Genomic DNA, 15,529 nt, shown 5'->3' with positions numbered 1-15,529 from the left:
ACCTGAAAAATATTATACTTCACATGGCTGATTTCAATGCACGTGTTTTCTCCCAAGGGCCTGTTTGCTAGAAGAGTCTTGAATCTTTAGAGAGAGAGAGAGAGAGAGAGAGAGAGAGAGAGAGAGAGAGAGAGAGAAAGAGAGAGAGAGAGAGAGAGAGAGAGAGAGAGAGACAAACACAGAGAGAGACACACAGAGAGAGACACACACACACACACAGACAGACAGATGAAAAATCAGGACTGTGGTAAACCAACTTTAATCTTGATTCAATATTCTTTTTTATTATATTGATGTTCTGAACACTACAAAGGCATACAGTGTGTTACAACAGAGAGTCAGAACTTCAATAGGCTACTACTGACTTTCACAGATCAGTGAAAATGGATTTTCTTGATGTTCTGTTTTGAAGGACACGACAGCAGAGGACTGCCACGGGCGTCAACAGCAGACACTTCTCTATCACGTTATTACTCCTTGCTCATTCTCTGACTAGCCAGATCAATCAGCGATAATGCAATATGTCCAAAGTGGATGTCCTCTCTCTCAGGACCCCACGGGGCTTGCGGACGAATTCACGGTGGCATGACTGATGACCAGTGATGGAAAAAGTACTCAAATGTTTTAAGTAAAAGTATCAACACTGCAATGTAGAAGTACTCTGTTACAAGTAAAATAGCAGATCTACAAGCTCACAACGCGTCGTGATGCAACACATTGTGAGCTTGTAGATCGGCTATTTTCATACAGCCTATGTATAAAATAGGGCTGATGTGGTTAATATATATTTCATATTTTATACTTAAGTACAATTCTTGAGTAAATGTACTTTGTTACTTTACACCACTGCGTCATATTGATGACATTAGTCATCTCCAAGCTTGTGCACGTGTTGAGCTGCTCCGAACCCCGTTGACCTCCATTATAAATATTAGGCCCACTCCCGGAAAAATCATGTTTTTTGTTTGGTTAATGCATTTTTGGAGCTAACCCATTGGAAAAAACCCTGGTGGGTTCTTGCGCTTTGCATGTCTCTAATACGTTCATAGAGTTTTACAACCAATGGTTTTCGTGTCAGCGCTCACTGACAAATCCGGCACAAAACTCAGATGGGGTGCAATGCCACACACTGTGTAAGTGTTTAAGGAGTGACTCAACTAGTCTAGTGTATTAGCTTTACATTCTGAATATGTTCATAAGGAATACAAGGAGAAAATTCACAACTTCCTTCCACTCATTTTGATCACTAACAGAAAAGTTCTTCATAGGTTCCTCTTAATTAAATACGTTTAAAGATCTTATTCATAATGGGCAGGCAGGTCATTTTTTAACTACACCATGGACAGCAATCTTCTTTAATCTAAACCATTTTGTTTGTATTTTGAATATTATTAAAATATAAAAAACTATAAAATATCAGACTACTGTCCTTTTGAATGGTGAACCTTCATCATTCCAGTCCTTTTTCAACATCTCAAGCGCCTTTATTTCATGTCTCTGTGGCTTTCCCTGTTGCTTTTTTTTTCATTACATTTTTTATTGCTTGACCAAATTCGGACACATGTACAAACATACAAGCAATATTGAAAATACAAATAGATGAAAACCACATAGACTAAAATGAAATAAAACTAGAAAATGTGCTCCTCGGAGCACATGTCTCCGCCAGGTCAGGTAGGTTATTGTAGGCCAGCAATGTTCGGAATTCGCCAATCAAGATCAAATATGAAAAACCGGACATATCCTTCTTGATCACTTTTGACTATAGAGATAATGTGTACCGACAAAGCACACAAACTTTGGAAGCCAATCTTAGGCAATCAGGATGGAATCTGAAAAATCTGAAAGACTTGTTTCGTTTAATGGCTATAGAGATACTGTGTACCGATTTGCATGATGTTTGGACAAAACCTGTAGAAGTACTGTCAAAAGATGTGTTTTGCAAACAAATTCCTCCTGGTGGCTCTATAACAGGCCCATGTGAAACATTTGGGGCAGAGGTTCTGCTCTGGCATCCAGGGAGTGTGTGTGCACAGTTTCACTGCGATCAAGCCAACGGTGCCGGAGATTAGCTGATCACGGACGGACGGACGGACGGACTCTTGGCCATGCCTTTCGGCTAGGCGGAGACAAAAAACTATAGAATACAAAATACAAAATAAAGAAAACTAAAAACAAGAAAAAAATGAAAACAAAAAAGAAAAACAATCGCACAAGTACATTTCTCTTGACTGTGTATTATACACGGTCATGGTCATGACATTAAAGGTCACATTATCTGTATTGTACACTGTGTAATACTGGTTTCTCAAATTGAGGGGTCCTTGCAGGAGCTAATGTATTGGTAACTCTGAGAGTGTGCAAATGGAACCAAATGGACCCTAAGGGTATACTGTCAGTGTTATGGGGAGTCTGTGGCGTAATGCATTGTAAACTGGGGTTCCTTGAAATGGAAAATGTCTGAGAATTCCGGCTGTATGAGATCTTCACACCATTATACCTCCCACCCGCCTAATCACTGAGCACAAACCACTGTGATACAGAATGCATGGTGAACAAGGATGGGACACACGACTAGAGGCCTTCAAAATCATGATAATCGTTTCCATAGGATCCTCCTGAAAGTATGAAAAAGCAACGGTATGATTAACATTATGGATAAATTGCCTAGTCATCTCATCTCTCCAGTCTTTGAAATTGACTTGACTTTTGAATTCCAATGCCTCAACACTATCTGTATCCTGTTATTATTATAAATACTAACATAAAACATATATAAAATAAATAAGAACAAAAATGAACAATGCAATATGTAAAATCGTCTTTGTTTTATTTTTTCCACCGTCATATCTGATCCACTGTCATGCATTATTGCGACCGTAGGTCGCACTTACTACAGAAAGCTGCTCCAGGTGTCCGTCCGTCACTCCGTCACTCCGTCACACACGTCACACTTTTGCCCTGCTCACATCTCCGCACCCATTGCCCCGATCCATGCCACATTTTGCACACACACTCCTTACCTGCCAAACTACACCCTCCAAGGACCCCCGGAGCTCCAGGGACCCCCAGCTGCCTCGGGGACCCCCAAGTGTAAAAAATGAGCACATGTGGACAAATTACCAAATGACCACCCCAACGGGGCTGCTCACGGGGCATTCCCGGGGACCACCCACTCCTGGTGCTCCAGAACGGATGCAAAAGTGGTGGCGCCCCCAGTGGAGGACCCCCTGCCACTGCAGCTCACATAAAATGCCGTAACTCGGGGGCTTGCCCCCCACAAACAATCCCTCCTTTCCCCTATAAACACACTCTCTCTCCCACACCACACACACACACACCAACAGCTCTTGCCTGCACAGCCCTCTTCTGTATACATGTGACCTACGGTCGCTTATCTCCCGATTAGGGAGTCTTACTGGTTTTATCCTAATCAATCAATTTCTAAAGGTTCAAGGTGTTCTTTATTGTTAAGTCTTGTCTTGTGCATATGAGTAACAATTATTCTGGTTCTGGCTTCCTCACGACATTGTAGCAGCATCAATAATAATAACAACACTAAATAACAGGGAAAATAAACAAAAAAAGGAATCAAGAAGAGTTATGCCGTTGTCCTAGCGCTTAAGGTGCAGTGTGTAAGGTTCTTACTACTAGGTTAGAAACATCTATATTATAAACACCTACTTTAAACACAAATAGTTGTGCATACAAAAGCTGTAAAGTGACCGTTGCCAGTGTCCTTGGCATTAGTTCAACACACAGGCTGCCTCTGACCGCAGACAGGCAGTGCATGAGAAAGCTGTAAAGTGACCTATGCCATTATCCTTGGCATTAGTCCAACACACATGCTTGCTTCCGACCGCAGACAGGCCGTCGCGGTGGAAAATCTAGTTTGGCGGAAATGGCCGCGGCCTACATGGGGAGTTGCGGAAAAAAATGTTGTTTGATTGTACGACCTACGGTTCAAGAGTTTATAGGCCAAAACGTGAAGCCCTCCTGTTATATAACACCACCAAATCTGGGGAAGAGGTTCTTCTGTGGCCTACTGCAAAGTGTCGCACAGATCGGTCCAGCAGTGTCCAAGACACACACACACACACACACACACACACACACACACACAGACACACAGACACAAAGACACGGGCGAAAACATAATCTGGTGGAGATAATTAGGCCTACCTGCATGTCTCGAGCTATGGACTACCAAGATAGTGCTTACATCCCTCCTGTTCTTTCCTTTAGCTTCTGATCATTGTCGAGTTTAAGTCCGTCCAGAGCAGCAATCGCCTCTTCATCAACTGTGGCATGGGGACGCTCACAAATAATCTCAATCTCTTTCTGTTCTGGTTCTAGTTCTGGTTCTCCTTCCTTTAGCTTCTGATCATTGTCGAGTTTAAGTCCGTCGAGAGCAGCAATCGCCTCTTCATCAACTGTGGCATGGGGACGCTCACAATTAATCTCAATCTCTTTCTGTTCTGGTTCTGGTTCTGGTTCTCCTTTCAGTAATGTTTTCCACCAGATCTTTTCCCACTTACTGAGTGATAGAACAACGCAACATCCAGATTTTTTACACTTTGAGTTGTCAGCGTTAACCGTGTGGGTAAACTCTCCCTGTAACACCACTTTCTCTTGTGTTCCGTCCGTCGAAGAGACATGTACACTGCTGTTCTTCAGGTTAACATTCACCTGTGTCCCCTTGATAGCTGTTTCAGGGACATATACACACACCTCCACGTCCGAGTGGTCTTGAGACCACCTGTAGTTGTCCCTCAAAGGCTCATCGGAACTTTCTGGGCTAGACTGAAATTGCTCCTCACCCCCTTCTGCTGTGTTTGTGCTTGTTGCAGTTGTCTGGTCTCCATGTGACGGTTGGACAGGATCGCTGCTGGGGAGCAGAGGGCTGTTTGAGGACCCCATGGCACATGTGGTAGAGTTTGTCTCTGTCTGGGCATCCGCCACATTCTGTTCCAATATCTCCTCTTGCTGCTGTGCACACTCAACTTCAAACTCTGGAACCGCTGGAACAGTTGTCTGGTCTCCCTGTGACGGTTGGACAGGATCACTGCTGGGGAGCACAGAGCCGGAGGCTGAATCTAAGGATTCCATGGATTCCACCACACCTGAGGTAGAGGTTGTCTCCGTCTGGGCATCCGCAGCATTCTGTTCCAATGTTTCTTCTTGCTGCTGTGCACACTCGACTGATGGTTGGACAGGATCGCTGCTGGGGAGCAGAGGGCCTGAGGCTGAATTTGAGGACTCCATGGCACCTGAGCTAGACTTTGTCTCTGTCTGGGCATCCGCAACATTCAATTCAAATATATCCTCTTGCTGATGCGCACACTCGACTGATGGTTGGACAGGATCGCCGCTGCGGAGCAGAGAGCCGGAGGCTGAATCTAAGGATTCCATGGATTCCATGGCACCTGAGGTAGAGGTTGTCTTTGTCTGGGCATCCGCATCATCCTGTTCCAATGTTTCTTCTTGCTGCTGCGCACACTCGACTGATGGTTGGACAGGATCGCTGCCGGGGAGCAGAGGGCCTGAGGCTGAATCAGAGGACTCCATGGCACCTGAGCTAGAGTTCGTCTCTGTCCGGGCATCCACAGCATCCTGTTCCAATGTCTCTTCTTGCTGCTGCGCACCCTCGACTGATGGTTGGACAGGATCGCTGCCGGGGAGCAGAGGGCCTGAGGCTGAATCAGAGGACTCCATGGCACCTGAGCTAGACTTCGTCTCTGTCTGGGCATTCGCAACATTCAGTTCCAATGTCTCTTCTTGCTGCTGCGCACACTCGACTTCAAACTCTGGAGCCACAGGAACAGCTCTGATCTCCACTCTCAGCCTGACAGCTTTGGTTTCCTCCTCTCTCAGCTGTCTATCTCTGTCCTGCTCCGCAATCTGTTCAAATAACTTGAATGCTATAAGGACTATTTTCTCGGCCACACCAGGAAGGAACCCCACTCGGTCATCGGGACTTGATGAGAGATGGTAGAAGTCTGTCTTGCGATACAGAAACCCAAAATAGATCTGTATTAAGTCTTCTATGTTTCCAACATTCTGCAAGATGCCAAAGAAAGTGTCGTCGTACATTTCAGTCATTTCCAACGGCGACGCCATTGGAAGTTAATAATAACTTTGATTTAGCAATGCTTAGAAAGGTAAGTAGGGGTTCTCAGATATGATTCATATGGTTTATCGGAACAGAAATGACAATAGTCTGAACAGTATACAGTTTAAGTACCCAGTCTGGTCAAAGAGGTGTGACATATATTACGTAATATATGGTTATTACATTCTGACCTCACATGTGATTATGTGAGGTCGGAACGTATTAAGCATGATATGGCTTTCCAGCAAGTTACCTTAAAATCAAACTTGGCATGTGTGTCTCATATGAGTCTATGGGTCTGAGGAGAACGCACACATTCTCAGTGTGTTTGGGAGGTTGTATGCATCAGCTTCCCTGATTGGCCAACCCGACCCGTTGGCTTAACTGATTGGCCGGGTTTGTGCACAGCAAATACAAGTGACAGCGAATGAAATGGAACAAAAGCAGGCAAAAGCCGCAATATGGATGTATGTGATAGAAGAATGGCTGTCATGTTGGTATGGAGAGGACGGAGGGCATCAAATTCAAAGTGGGTGAGAACAGAAGGGACAGTATGGGATGTAGGAGAGAGGAGGTCATCATAACATGTATGATGACCATGTAATCCCGATTTGCATCGTTCACAACATGCATGGCCGGAGTCCGTCTGCTTGTCTGTGTCCCTTTTATGCCCATATATGGAGATCAGTGATGTCAATACAACATCATGGACTGACCTCCAAGTACTATGATAATGAGTACTGTAATTGCATAACTGGGTCGGGCATGCATTTCCAACTTGCATCGTTCCAGAGTAGAGTAGTATACGGTATATCTATAAATGCACAGTACTTGACTGTGAGAGGATGTTTGCAAATGAACTGCAGCGATCTGATTGAACTAAACCTTGTCTGAGCTGAAGAGACCCTAGCCGTGGCCTCCAAGGCCATAATCCTGGGAATGGATGGGAATGGATAATACATGGGTGTTCCACTGAGTTTACATTGAGAAGCAGGGTTATTTGCTGTATTTATAGGATATGGATAGTATGTACTATTTTATTTATTTGCACATTTAAAAACAACACATTTTTTAGCAATGGAACAATGTTCTATCCTATTCATAGTATTAACATATTAAGAGTTGATGTGTATATGTATGTATGTATGTATGTATGTATGTATGTATGTATGTATTTATGTATGTACAATATGAATGTGTAAGTATTAATGTATGGTTGTATACTGTATACATGTTCATGGTGTTACATTTATAATTCAGGCCAGCAGTGTATGATAATTTGTATGATATATATATATATATATATATACAGTATATATATATATATATATATATATATATAGATATGTATATATCCTGACTCGACCACCCGCGCCGCGGGTTGACCCGCGGGTCGGCCCGCGCATCACTAGTAGTTATAGTTATCGTGCTCAGTATGAATGGTGCTTTATACTTTGTTGTACTACAATGTCGCGCTCCGAACATCTATGAATCCTGCGCCATGTCGGTTGTCAGTATGTACGTTGTAACGTTGTATGTACGTTGCATCACTCCGAATATGGACACAACGCCAGTGTGACGTAATCTCACGACAGCATGACATCACGCATGACATCACATCCTACCTATAAATTCTAGGATGCCGTCAGATCGCACCAGTTCGACGGCTTCCATAGTGGGTTTTGGTCATTGGAGAGGTGATGCACGTCACCTCTTTCTGAAGTGGGTACTTTCAAAGCCTGCCGTGGATTTAGGAGAGCACAAAACTCTCTCTCACACTGTGAGGTGCCTGTAAGGTGGCACTGCAAAGTGCGGCTACAAGCTCACATCGCAACTGCGTTGCATCCTTATTTAGCATAGCATAATGTAGAAGATGATTGTGACTTTATATAGGTATATGTCAATTAATATTAACTTCACATAACTGAGCTGGAGAGTCCAGATCCATGCCTCCATGGCCATAATCCTTTTCTATCATATTCCGTTTACAAAAATAAAGACGCCAGCCTGCGTCTTTATATAATATTAACTGAGCTGGAGTCCAAGGCCATCATGCCTCCATGGCCATAATCCTTTTCTATCAATCCTTTTCTGACATAATCCTTTTAAAATTAAATACAGATGCCACAGTCTGCCTTAAGAATGTCCTTACGTCAATATGATACTTAAAATAAAAACGAGGTTTGAACCGAACCGTGGAGTTGGAGAATCGTTACAGCCTTAATAGACAACGGGTACGACAGTTATCGCATAACCGAAGGGGCAACCGATCTCCTTTTATGGAGATGCTGAAGAATCTCTGCGTGAAACCTCCCCCCGATGTCAGTACTATGACGTCATATTGATGACATTAGGGACATATATGGGCATAAAGGGGACAAAGACAGATACAGATATCTCCATATGTGGTCATAATAGGACACAGATAGATGGGTACAACAGGTACTCTGACAATGGGTACAACAGGTATTGCATAACTGGAGGGGCATGCATTCCCAACGGACTTCGGCCTAGTACAGTATATCCATACATTTCAGGAATCTCTCTGTGTCCCAAAATATGGTGATGACTGACATCACAGCACTGACGTCATATTTTGGTGCGGGGCTCTCTGTATCTGTGTGTCTGTCCTTGGTTTATGCCCATATATGAAGATGGCTGACATCATAGACTATGATGTCATGGTCTACTCCTCATGGGAGTACTATGATTCAGATTACTCCCATGTGGATCTTGGTCTAAGACGTGAGTCATATATGACATGTTAATGACGTATGTCTTCATATTTGGGCACGTTTCAGTCAGGTCCAACCGGCATTCACTTTTCCTGGCAAAAAAAAGGTAATAAAAAAAGATTTAGGAACAGCTAGAATGGAAGCATTTGAGGATGTCGGGTAGCAAATGGGCACATATGGCTTCAGTTACCCATTTAAGCCCAGTTTTACACTACACCGTACAATGGTGTAGCATCTCATGAACTTTCATTTCATGACTGTGGCTTGTGCTGTAGCGTCTGAAATTTGTCTGATCTAATTCTGTCCAGAGCAGCACGGCCCTCTTCATCAACTTTGATGCTCCACATTGAGTCTTCAGTGTTAATATACAATATAAAATGTGAAGGGAAAAAAAAACAAGTCTGGCAGTGCTAAGTTGGCGTGCTGAAGGTGTGCACAACGAATTTGATACTGATCGGTCTATATAGAAGTCTATATAGCCTTGTACAGAGCCACATCGTAAAATATTCAGAAAACATGAAAGGTATTTGGGGATTGACTTCCTTGGCCTTCTTCCATAAGAAAAACAGCACTGGTCGGTATAGGTTTGCGAGATTAGCCACGCACAGACACAAACAAGATTTTAGGGACAAACATAACGGGGGAAACATGAACAAATGTTCTGCTAGACAGCAGGCCCTTACGTGCCACGTCGTAAAAAAAAACTTTATAGAAAAAAAAGATTTAGGAACAGCCAGAAGCACTTTTCTCAGGGAGAAAATCGGCACACAACTTAAGCCCTATTTTATGCTTCATCATGCAATGGTGTCAGATGGCAAAAAATACAAAAATGTTGACATGCTTGTGAGCTTGTAGATCGGCTATTTTTCTAATATTTTTTTTTTATCCATTTCTTAAATTTTTGTTTCGCCTATAATCCCCTCACGTATACATCCAAGCAATATTTTCATAACGGACAGGCAAGGTCATTCTTAACTGCTGCCTGGAAAGCCTCCTTGGTTTTGGATGTTGAACATTGAGGGGTCAAACTGCTGCCCTCTGTATGGCGAACCCTCAGCGTCCCAGCCCTTTTGCAGCATCTCGTGCACCTTCATTTCATGGCTCTGTGGCTTGCCCTGCATCTTCTGCATGTTGTCAAATCTAAGTTTGTTCAGAGCAGCCTGCTCATCTTCACCACATGTGGCCAGGGGGCGTTCACACTGGATCTTGCTGATGTCAATCTCCGTCTCTCCTACCAGTAATGCGTTCCACCAGATCTCCGCACACTTACTGAGTGACAGAAAAACGCAGCGCCCAGGTTCCAGGCTCCACACTGATTCTTCAGGGTTAATCTTTTGTTTCAACTCCCCCTCCATCAGTACTTTCTCTTCCGCTCCCTCCCTCACACAGACACGTACACTGGTGGCCTGAATGCTAACCACCACCTGAGTGCCCTTGACAACCTGTTTGGGGACATTTATACGGACTTCCACGTCCGCGTAGTCTTGAGACCACCTGTAGATGCCCCTCACAGCCCCGTTGTAACTTTCAGGGTCAGACTGAAATTGCTCCTGACTTGCCTCAGCTGAACTTGTGCTGGTTTCAGTTGTCTGGTCTTCTCCCAGTGATTCCTGGGCGGAAAGATCACTGGTGGGGAGCAGAGGGCCGGAGGATGAAACTGATTCCGTGGAGGAAGAGGTTTCCATGGCACCTGAGGTAGAGGTCTCTGCCTCCTTCTGGGCATCCACAGCATTCTGTGCCAATGTCTCCTCCTCCTGCTGCTGCTTCTGCTGCTGCTGCTCCACCTCAAGCTCTTCGATTGCTGGAGTTGCAGCTTTAGTTTCCTCTTCCAGCCGCCGCTTCTCTGCAATCTGTCCAAATCCCTTGACCGTCTGCAGGACCATTCTTTCGGCCACACCGGGAGGGAACCCCACTCTGTCATTGGGACTTGACGGCACCCGATAGAAGTCCGTCTTGCGGTACAGAAAGCCAAAATAGAGCTCTAGAAAGTCTGGTACGCTTCCCACATTCTGCAAGATGCCGAGCAAAGTGCTGTCGTACATTTCTGTCATTTCCGGCGGTGCCATTGTTAACCACTGTAGTCAATGTTATTATAGCGGTTTAGAAATGGCTGTTTACGAAACTTCTACTTTGTAAGTAATGATTCACAAGCTTAGGATTACCAGATGTGGGTATAGTTTGAACAGAAATGATACCAGTCTGCATACAAGTTTAAGTACCCAGCCTGGCCACATAGGCGTGATGTATGTTACGGCCAAAGTCAAATATGGTTATTACATTCTGACCTCACATGTGATTACATGTGAGGTCGAAACGTAATAACCATACAGTATATGGCTATGCCATACCCATTGCACCCTTTGTCAGAGTACTTAGTACTAGTCTATGATGTCAGTGCATTGATGTCATATTGATGACAACAGGGATCTCCATATATGGGCACTTGTGGATTTATAGATATTTTTAGAAAACTGCTCATCCGACCAACACCGGGGCACCACACTCCTCAAACGGTTCTCGAGATACACAAAGGACGAAATACGCACACACATGCGCACAGAGATTTTGTGCATTTATAGAGAGATGTAGCTTGTAACAGTTTTGAAGCTTGATTTTTTTTTTAAAGGACAAAAATCAAATACATCAGCTAGGTGATGATGCTCGGCGATGCTGAAGAGATGAGTTAGCATTTCAGCAGCTGTGGAAATCTGTCGGTGTATGCTGTGTGTCATTCTGTCCTCCAATTATGCCCAAATATGGAGATGACTGACATCATAGCATCTGTAAGTCTCTGTCCTCAGTTTATGCCCAAATATAGAGATTACTGACGTCATAGACTTCACATTAAAATTAAAATACTTTTAATAATAATTTTAATAATAATAATACTTTTTTTTAAAGAAGGGATTGTTGAAAATGTTTGCCTTTTTTCAAATGAAAGTAGAGAATCAGATTGAGCCAGTATTTATTGAACTACACTTTATAGAATGAATGTTGCGGATTAAAATGCCTGCTAGCAGAGAAAAAAACACCTTGAATAGGAAAATGCAGTGATTCACTCTCTTTTCATCCACTACTGTCTGGTCAAAGCTGTCCCAGACTGCATTGCATGTGAATCCTTGAAACTCACAGTGACAGAAGAGCCTTTGTTTCGGCTGAGCTGCCCGCAGGCTGTGTTACGCAATCAGCGCTTCCTGTATCAGTATTTACACAACAAAAGAGAGCGATAAGTTTTGTCTCTAAACTAATAAATTATTCTTCGGACTTGACATCACAGACGAACGGAGGGAATAAAAAACCTGTAGCTTAGTGCGGTGGTATCTCAATTTGTTTTTTCAAAGAGCCCCATAACTCTCAGAGTGTACAAACCCAGTCATTTTTGACCGAACGTTTTTTTCTGATTTCATAAAAGTACAGTGCGCATGTGTTGGTCGGGATTGTCTGGTGTGTGCCACAGCTGGTTACAAATATAAAACATGTGGATTACTGGCAGCATGTGCAATACAAATTTGGCACTGATCAGTCCAACACTTTGGGAGATTACAGCCCCGGACAAACAAACAACCACAAACACAAACAAACAAATACATTGACAGATAACTCCTAGAGAGCCACGGCTGTAAAAACCTAAATGTAAACATTGCCTAGCAGCCGCCTTGTCTGCACAGGCAGTCAGTCGGGCACTACTTTCTTGTACGAATTATGGTTGTGATGAAACCGTTATCAAACCATGATTTTCATGTTGTCATATTTTGGTAATGGTTTAATGGAGTGAGTTTAATAACTCACTCCAGGCCATGGTATATTGTTGATATCACAGCAAGCGGCGGTATAAAAAGTGGGTATATCATTCACAGCCCTTAGCTGTGAAATAATGACAAAATAGGGGTCTGTAACTCTGAGAGTGTACAAATGGAACCAAAAGGACCCGTTGGTTCCATTTGTACACACTCAGAGTTAAATTAACTCTGATGATTGTACAGTGTACTGTAGGTTGGAGACCCAGAGATCCTTGGCCTAATGCATATCAAACTGGGGGTTCTTGAAATGAAAAACACTCAAATATAACATGGCCTGGAGTGAGTTATCACTTACAGTAATGAACTGCGGAGTGGTTACCTGTTGGAGGCCGTGAAGAGCAGGACTTTGTGGGCGTAGAACGGTTTCCCCTCCACCAAAAAGGTCACATCAGACATGTCCTTATTGTTCAGGAAGTGAGGATCTGAAAGATATTCTGTTTAGTTACGCTATTCTGATTAGTTATTCTCATCATCATAAAAAATGCATGGCATGTACAACTTAGCCTTGCACTAATGAGCCATTCTACGTACATTCATGCAGCATTAATATCATTGTGTCATTGCCTTATGGCTTTTACATTCTGCAAGCACTAGATGGCATCCTAGACACTGCTCATAAGGCTAATATTAACACCATGCATTTGTACTGTGTCTGACGACCCGTTTCGTCAATACTCAACACTATCACAAAGATCCCCTGAAGCCCCTCACATGCCGGTTACTCACCCAGACGCGATGACTGTTTCCTCTTTATCTCCACCAGTTTGGGGATGGGGTATGGCCCGTAGCACTGGGTGAAGATCACAGACAGCTGTTGGCTGATCACCTCATTCTGATACAAGAGAGACAGGGAGACACCTCATCACTTATACAACAGAGACAGGGAGACACTGCATCACTGATAAAACAGAGACAGGGAGACACCATATCACTGACACAAGAGAGACAGGGACGACAATCCACACTCCAACCATCTGTGTCCATGTTCCGCAAAATGCCAGCTCTAAATCATCTCTTGTTCAGTAATTAAATTGATACAACATGATCAAAGGGCTGCACCTCGCTTAGCCGGAGATCTCCACCTACTGATACGTCTGGTGACATCTAAATTCATCTAAATGTAAATTAAATGAAACTGGGTGGAAACCAGGGGGTGAATAACAGCATCACAGAACCAATGAAAAGACTTCATGGCTGTCCTTCATATTATGACGGCAACAGGATAGTTTTTGAAAGCAGTGGGTGCAGGTTTATTAGCGCTGGTTTTCTCCGCCATCCAAGCGCAGTCTTTGAATTCAGAGGTCACCAGGCGGAGATCTCTGACCGCCTGGCTACGCAAGACTAGCATCCGGGTGGTAAAATTCCTGCCCACTACCGTGGAGACTGGGGGTCAGTTCAAGATTTTTGAGTGCAGTACGTCCATTACATGCCATCTCCCTCAATTTGTAGCTACTTATTTTTGACTTTTGAGTGGACTCCGATCACCCAATAGCGTCACGAGCTGAATGTCATGATGCTCTGACTTAGCCTGGTAAACCCTCCCTCCGGAAATCTCATTTGTCATTTATTTCAGGAGTGAGTCTGGCATGATCGCCCATTCTGCAATTTTGGCTGTGGGCTGGAGTTGGGCGGGAGTAATATCGTTGACTGAAAACCCCTTCAGCCAATCAGCAGGGTTCCCCTTCAGCCAGTGCATTTTTACCACCTCCAGACTAATGTGACGCAATGGGACTTTTGAGACGGCCGCCCATGCCCAAAATAGGTTGCCTTATTTGGATGCATGCGTGTCACTGCCCGCCCCTGCCAGTTCTCTGAATTTTTATTTTTAAATAGGCTCTGTCATGATTAATTGACCACATATGAAGTTAAACAACTACATTCTATCCAAACGATATCTTAAAAGTAAATTCCGTGCCTCAAAAAAGAAGTTTGAGAGCGTTTTAAAACCGAAAGTAAGAAGTAAAGACAACGCACAAAAAACAATGGCTGCCGTTCGTTTTTTGTCGGCTGCACTCGGCTCGATTCGGGCTCACTCGAACTCGCCACCTGATTGGCCAACTTTCGCTGTCAATCACAGAACGATGAGCGACGACGCTGATAGGCTCGTCCATTTGGTGAACGGGCTAGAAACGCCCAGACAAGCCATCAGGCCAGACTCCTTCCTGAAATCAAATGGAAATGAGATTTTCCGGAGGGAGGGGCATTACCAGGCTAGCTCTGACTCTCAAGTCTCAACTAATGTTCATAAAACGCAACATGAAACGTCCACAGCCCTCCTTCTAAGACGCAAGTAGACAGAAAATGAATGGTCCAATCTTATAATAAGCATAGTGAGGACCAATTATATTAAGAAACCCATGTTCCTTTTTACATTGAAATGCCTACTTACCATACCTATTTTCTCAAATCCAAAATCAAAGCCTGTGCAGGGTCTGGGACAGATATTATCCTCTGAACATCAAAATGCGTAAATGCAGTATGAAGCAGTATGTCACCAAAATGGACAAAATATGTCCATTATCATCCTATAAGACCTATAGCACATAACAATGGACACCATGCTGTACTATAGCACACAATTTCCCCTTAACTATTAACCATTAATGTGTTTTGGTTAATGGTTATGAAAAACGTTCAAAATGGTCATCCTGTACAACCAACCATCCAAGATAATTATATATTTTTTGGAATATGGAATGTGTTCCTGGGCCACAAGACAACTCCCCACGGGCCGAATTTGGCTCGCGGGCCGCCAGTTGAATATCACTGCTTTAGGGAGTGAGACAGTGTTGCTCCAACAAACAGAACTGATCATATTCGCAGGTGGGAAGCCAGCAGAGGAGGGTTGCCTGCTCATTAGGGAGTGGAAATGGGAGGGATAG

The 15,529-nt window shown here is 43.7% G+C and overlaps 2 protein-coding genes across 2 annotated transcripts in view; both read right to left on the bottom strand.

Moving 5' to 3' along the window:
• The window catches only part of btbd11b (BTB (POZ) domain containing 11b), a 118,366-nt gene that overhangs the window by 3,470 nt on the left and 99,367 nt on the right, over nucleotides 1-15,529 (bottom strand). The window contains exons 12-14 of the mRNA XM_084059122.1: nucleotides 13,374-13,479; nucleotides 12,967-13,069; nucleotides 3-84 (exon numbers count right to left, since the gene is read on the bottom strand). Coding sequence (XP_083915248.1) covers nucleotides 3-84; nucleotides 12,967-13,069; nucleotides 13,374-13,479 — 291 coding nt within the window. The remainder of the gene's footprint in view (nucleotides 1-2; nucleotides 85-12,966; nucleotides 13,070-13,373; nucleotides 13,480-15,529) is intronic.
• LOC311047878 (nudC domain-containing protein 3-like) lies at nucleotides 9,819-10,913 on the bottom strand (the record flags this gene model as incomplete). Its single annotated transcript, XM_084060827.1, has 1 exon — nucleotides 9,819-10,913. The coding sequence occupies one exon, from the start codon at nucleotides 10,911-10,913 to the stop codon at nucleotides 9,819-9,821; it is 1,095 nt and encodes a 364-aa protein (XP_083916953.1).

Source organism: Gymnoscopelus microlampas, assembly GCF_963454915.1.
Source record: "Gymnoscopelus microlampas genome assembly, chromosome: 6".
NCBI lineage: Eukaryota > Metazoa > Chordata > Actinopteri > Myctophiformes > Myctophidae > Gymnoscopelus > Gymnoscopelus microlampas.
This window is presented reverse-complemented; position numbering and strand designations above follow the sequence as displayed.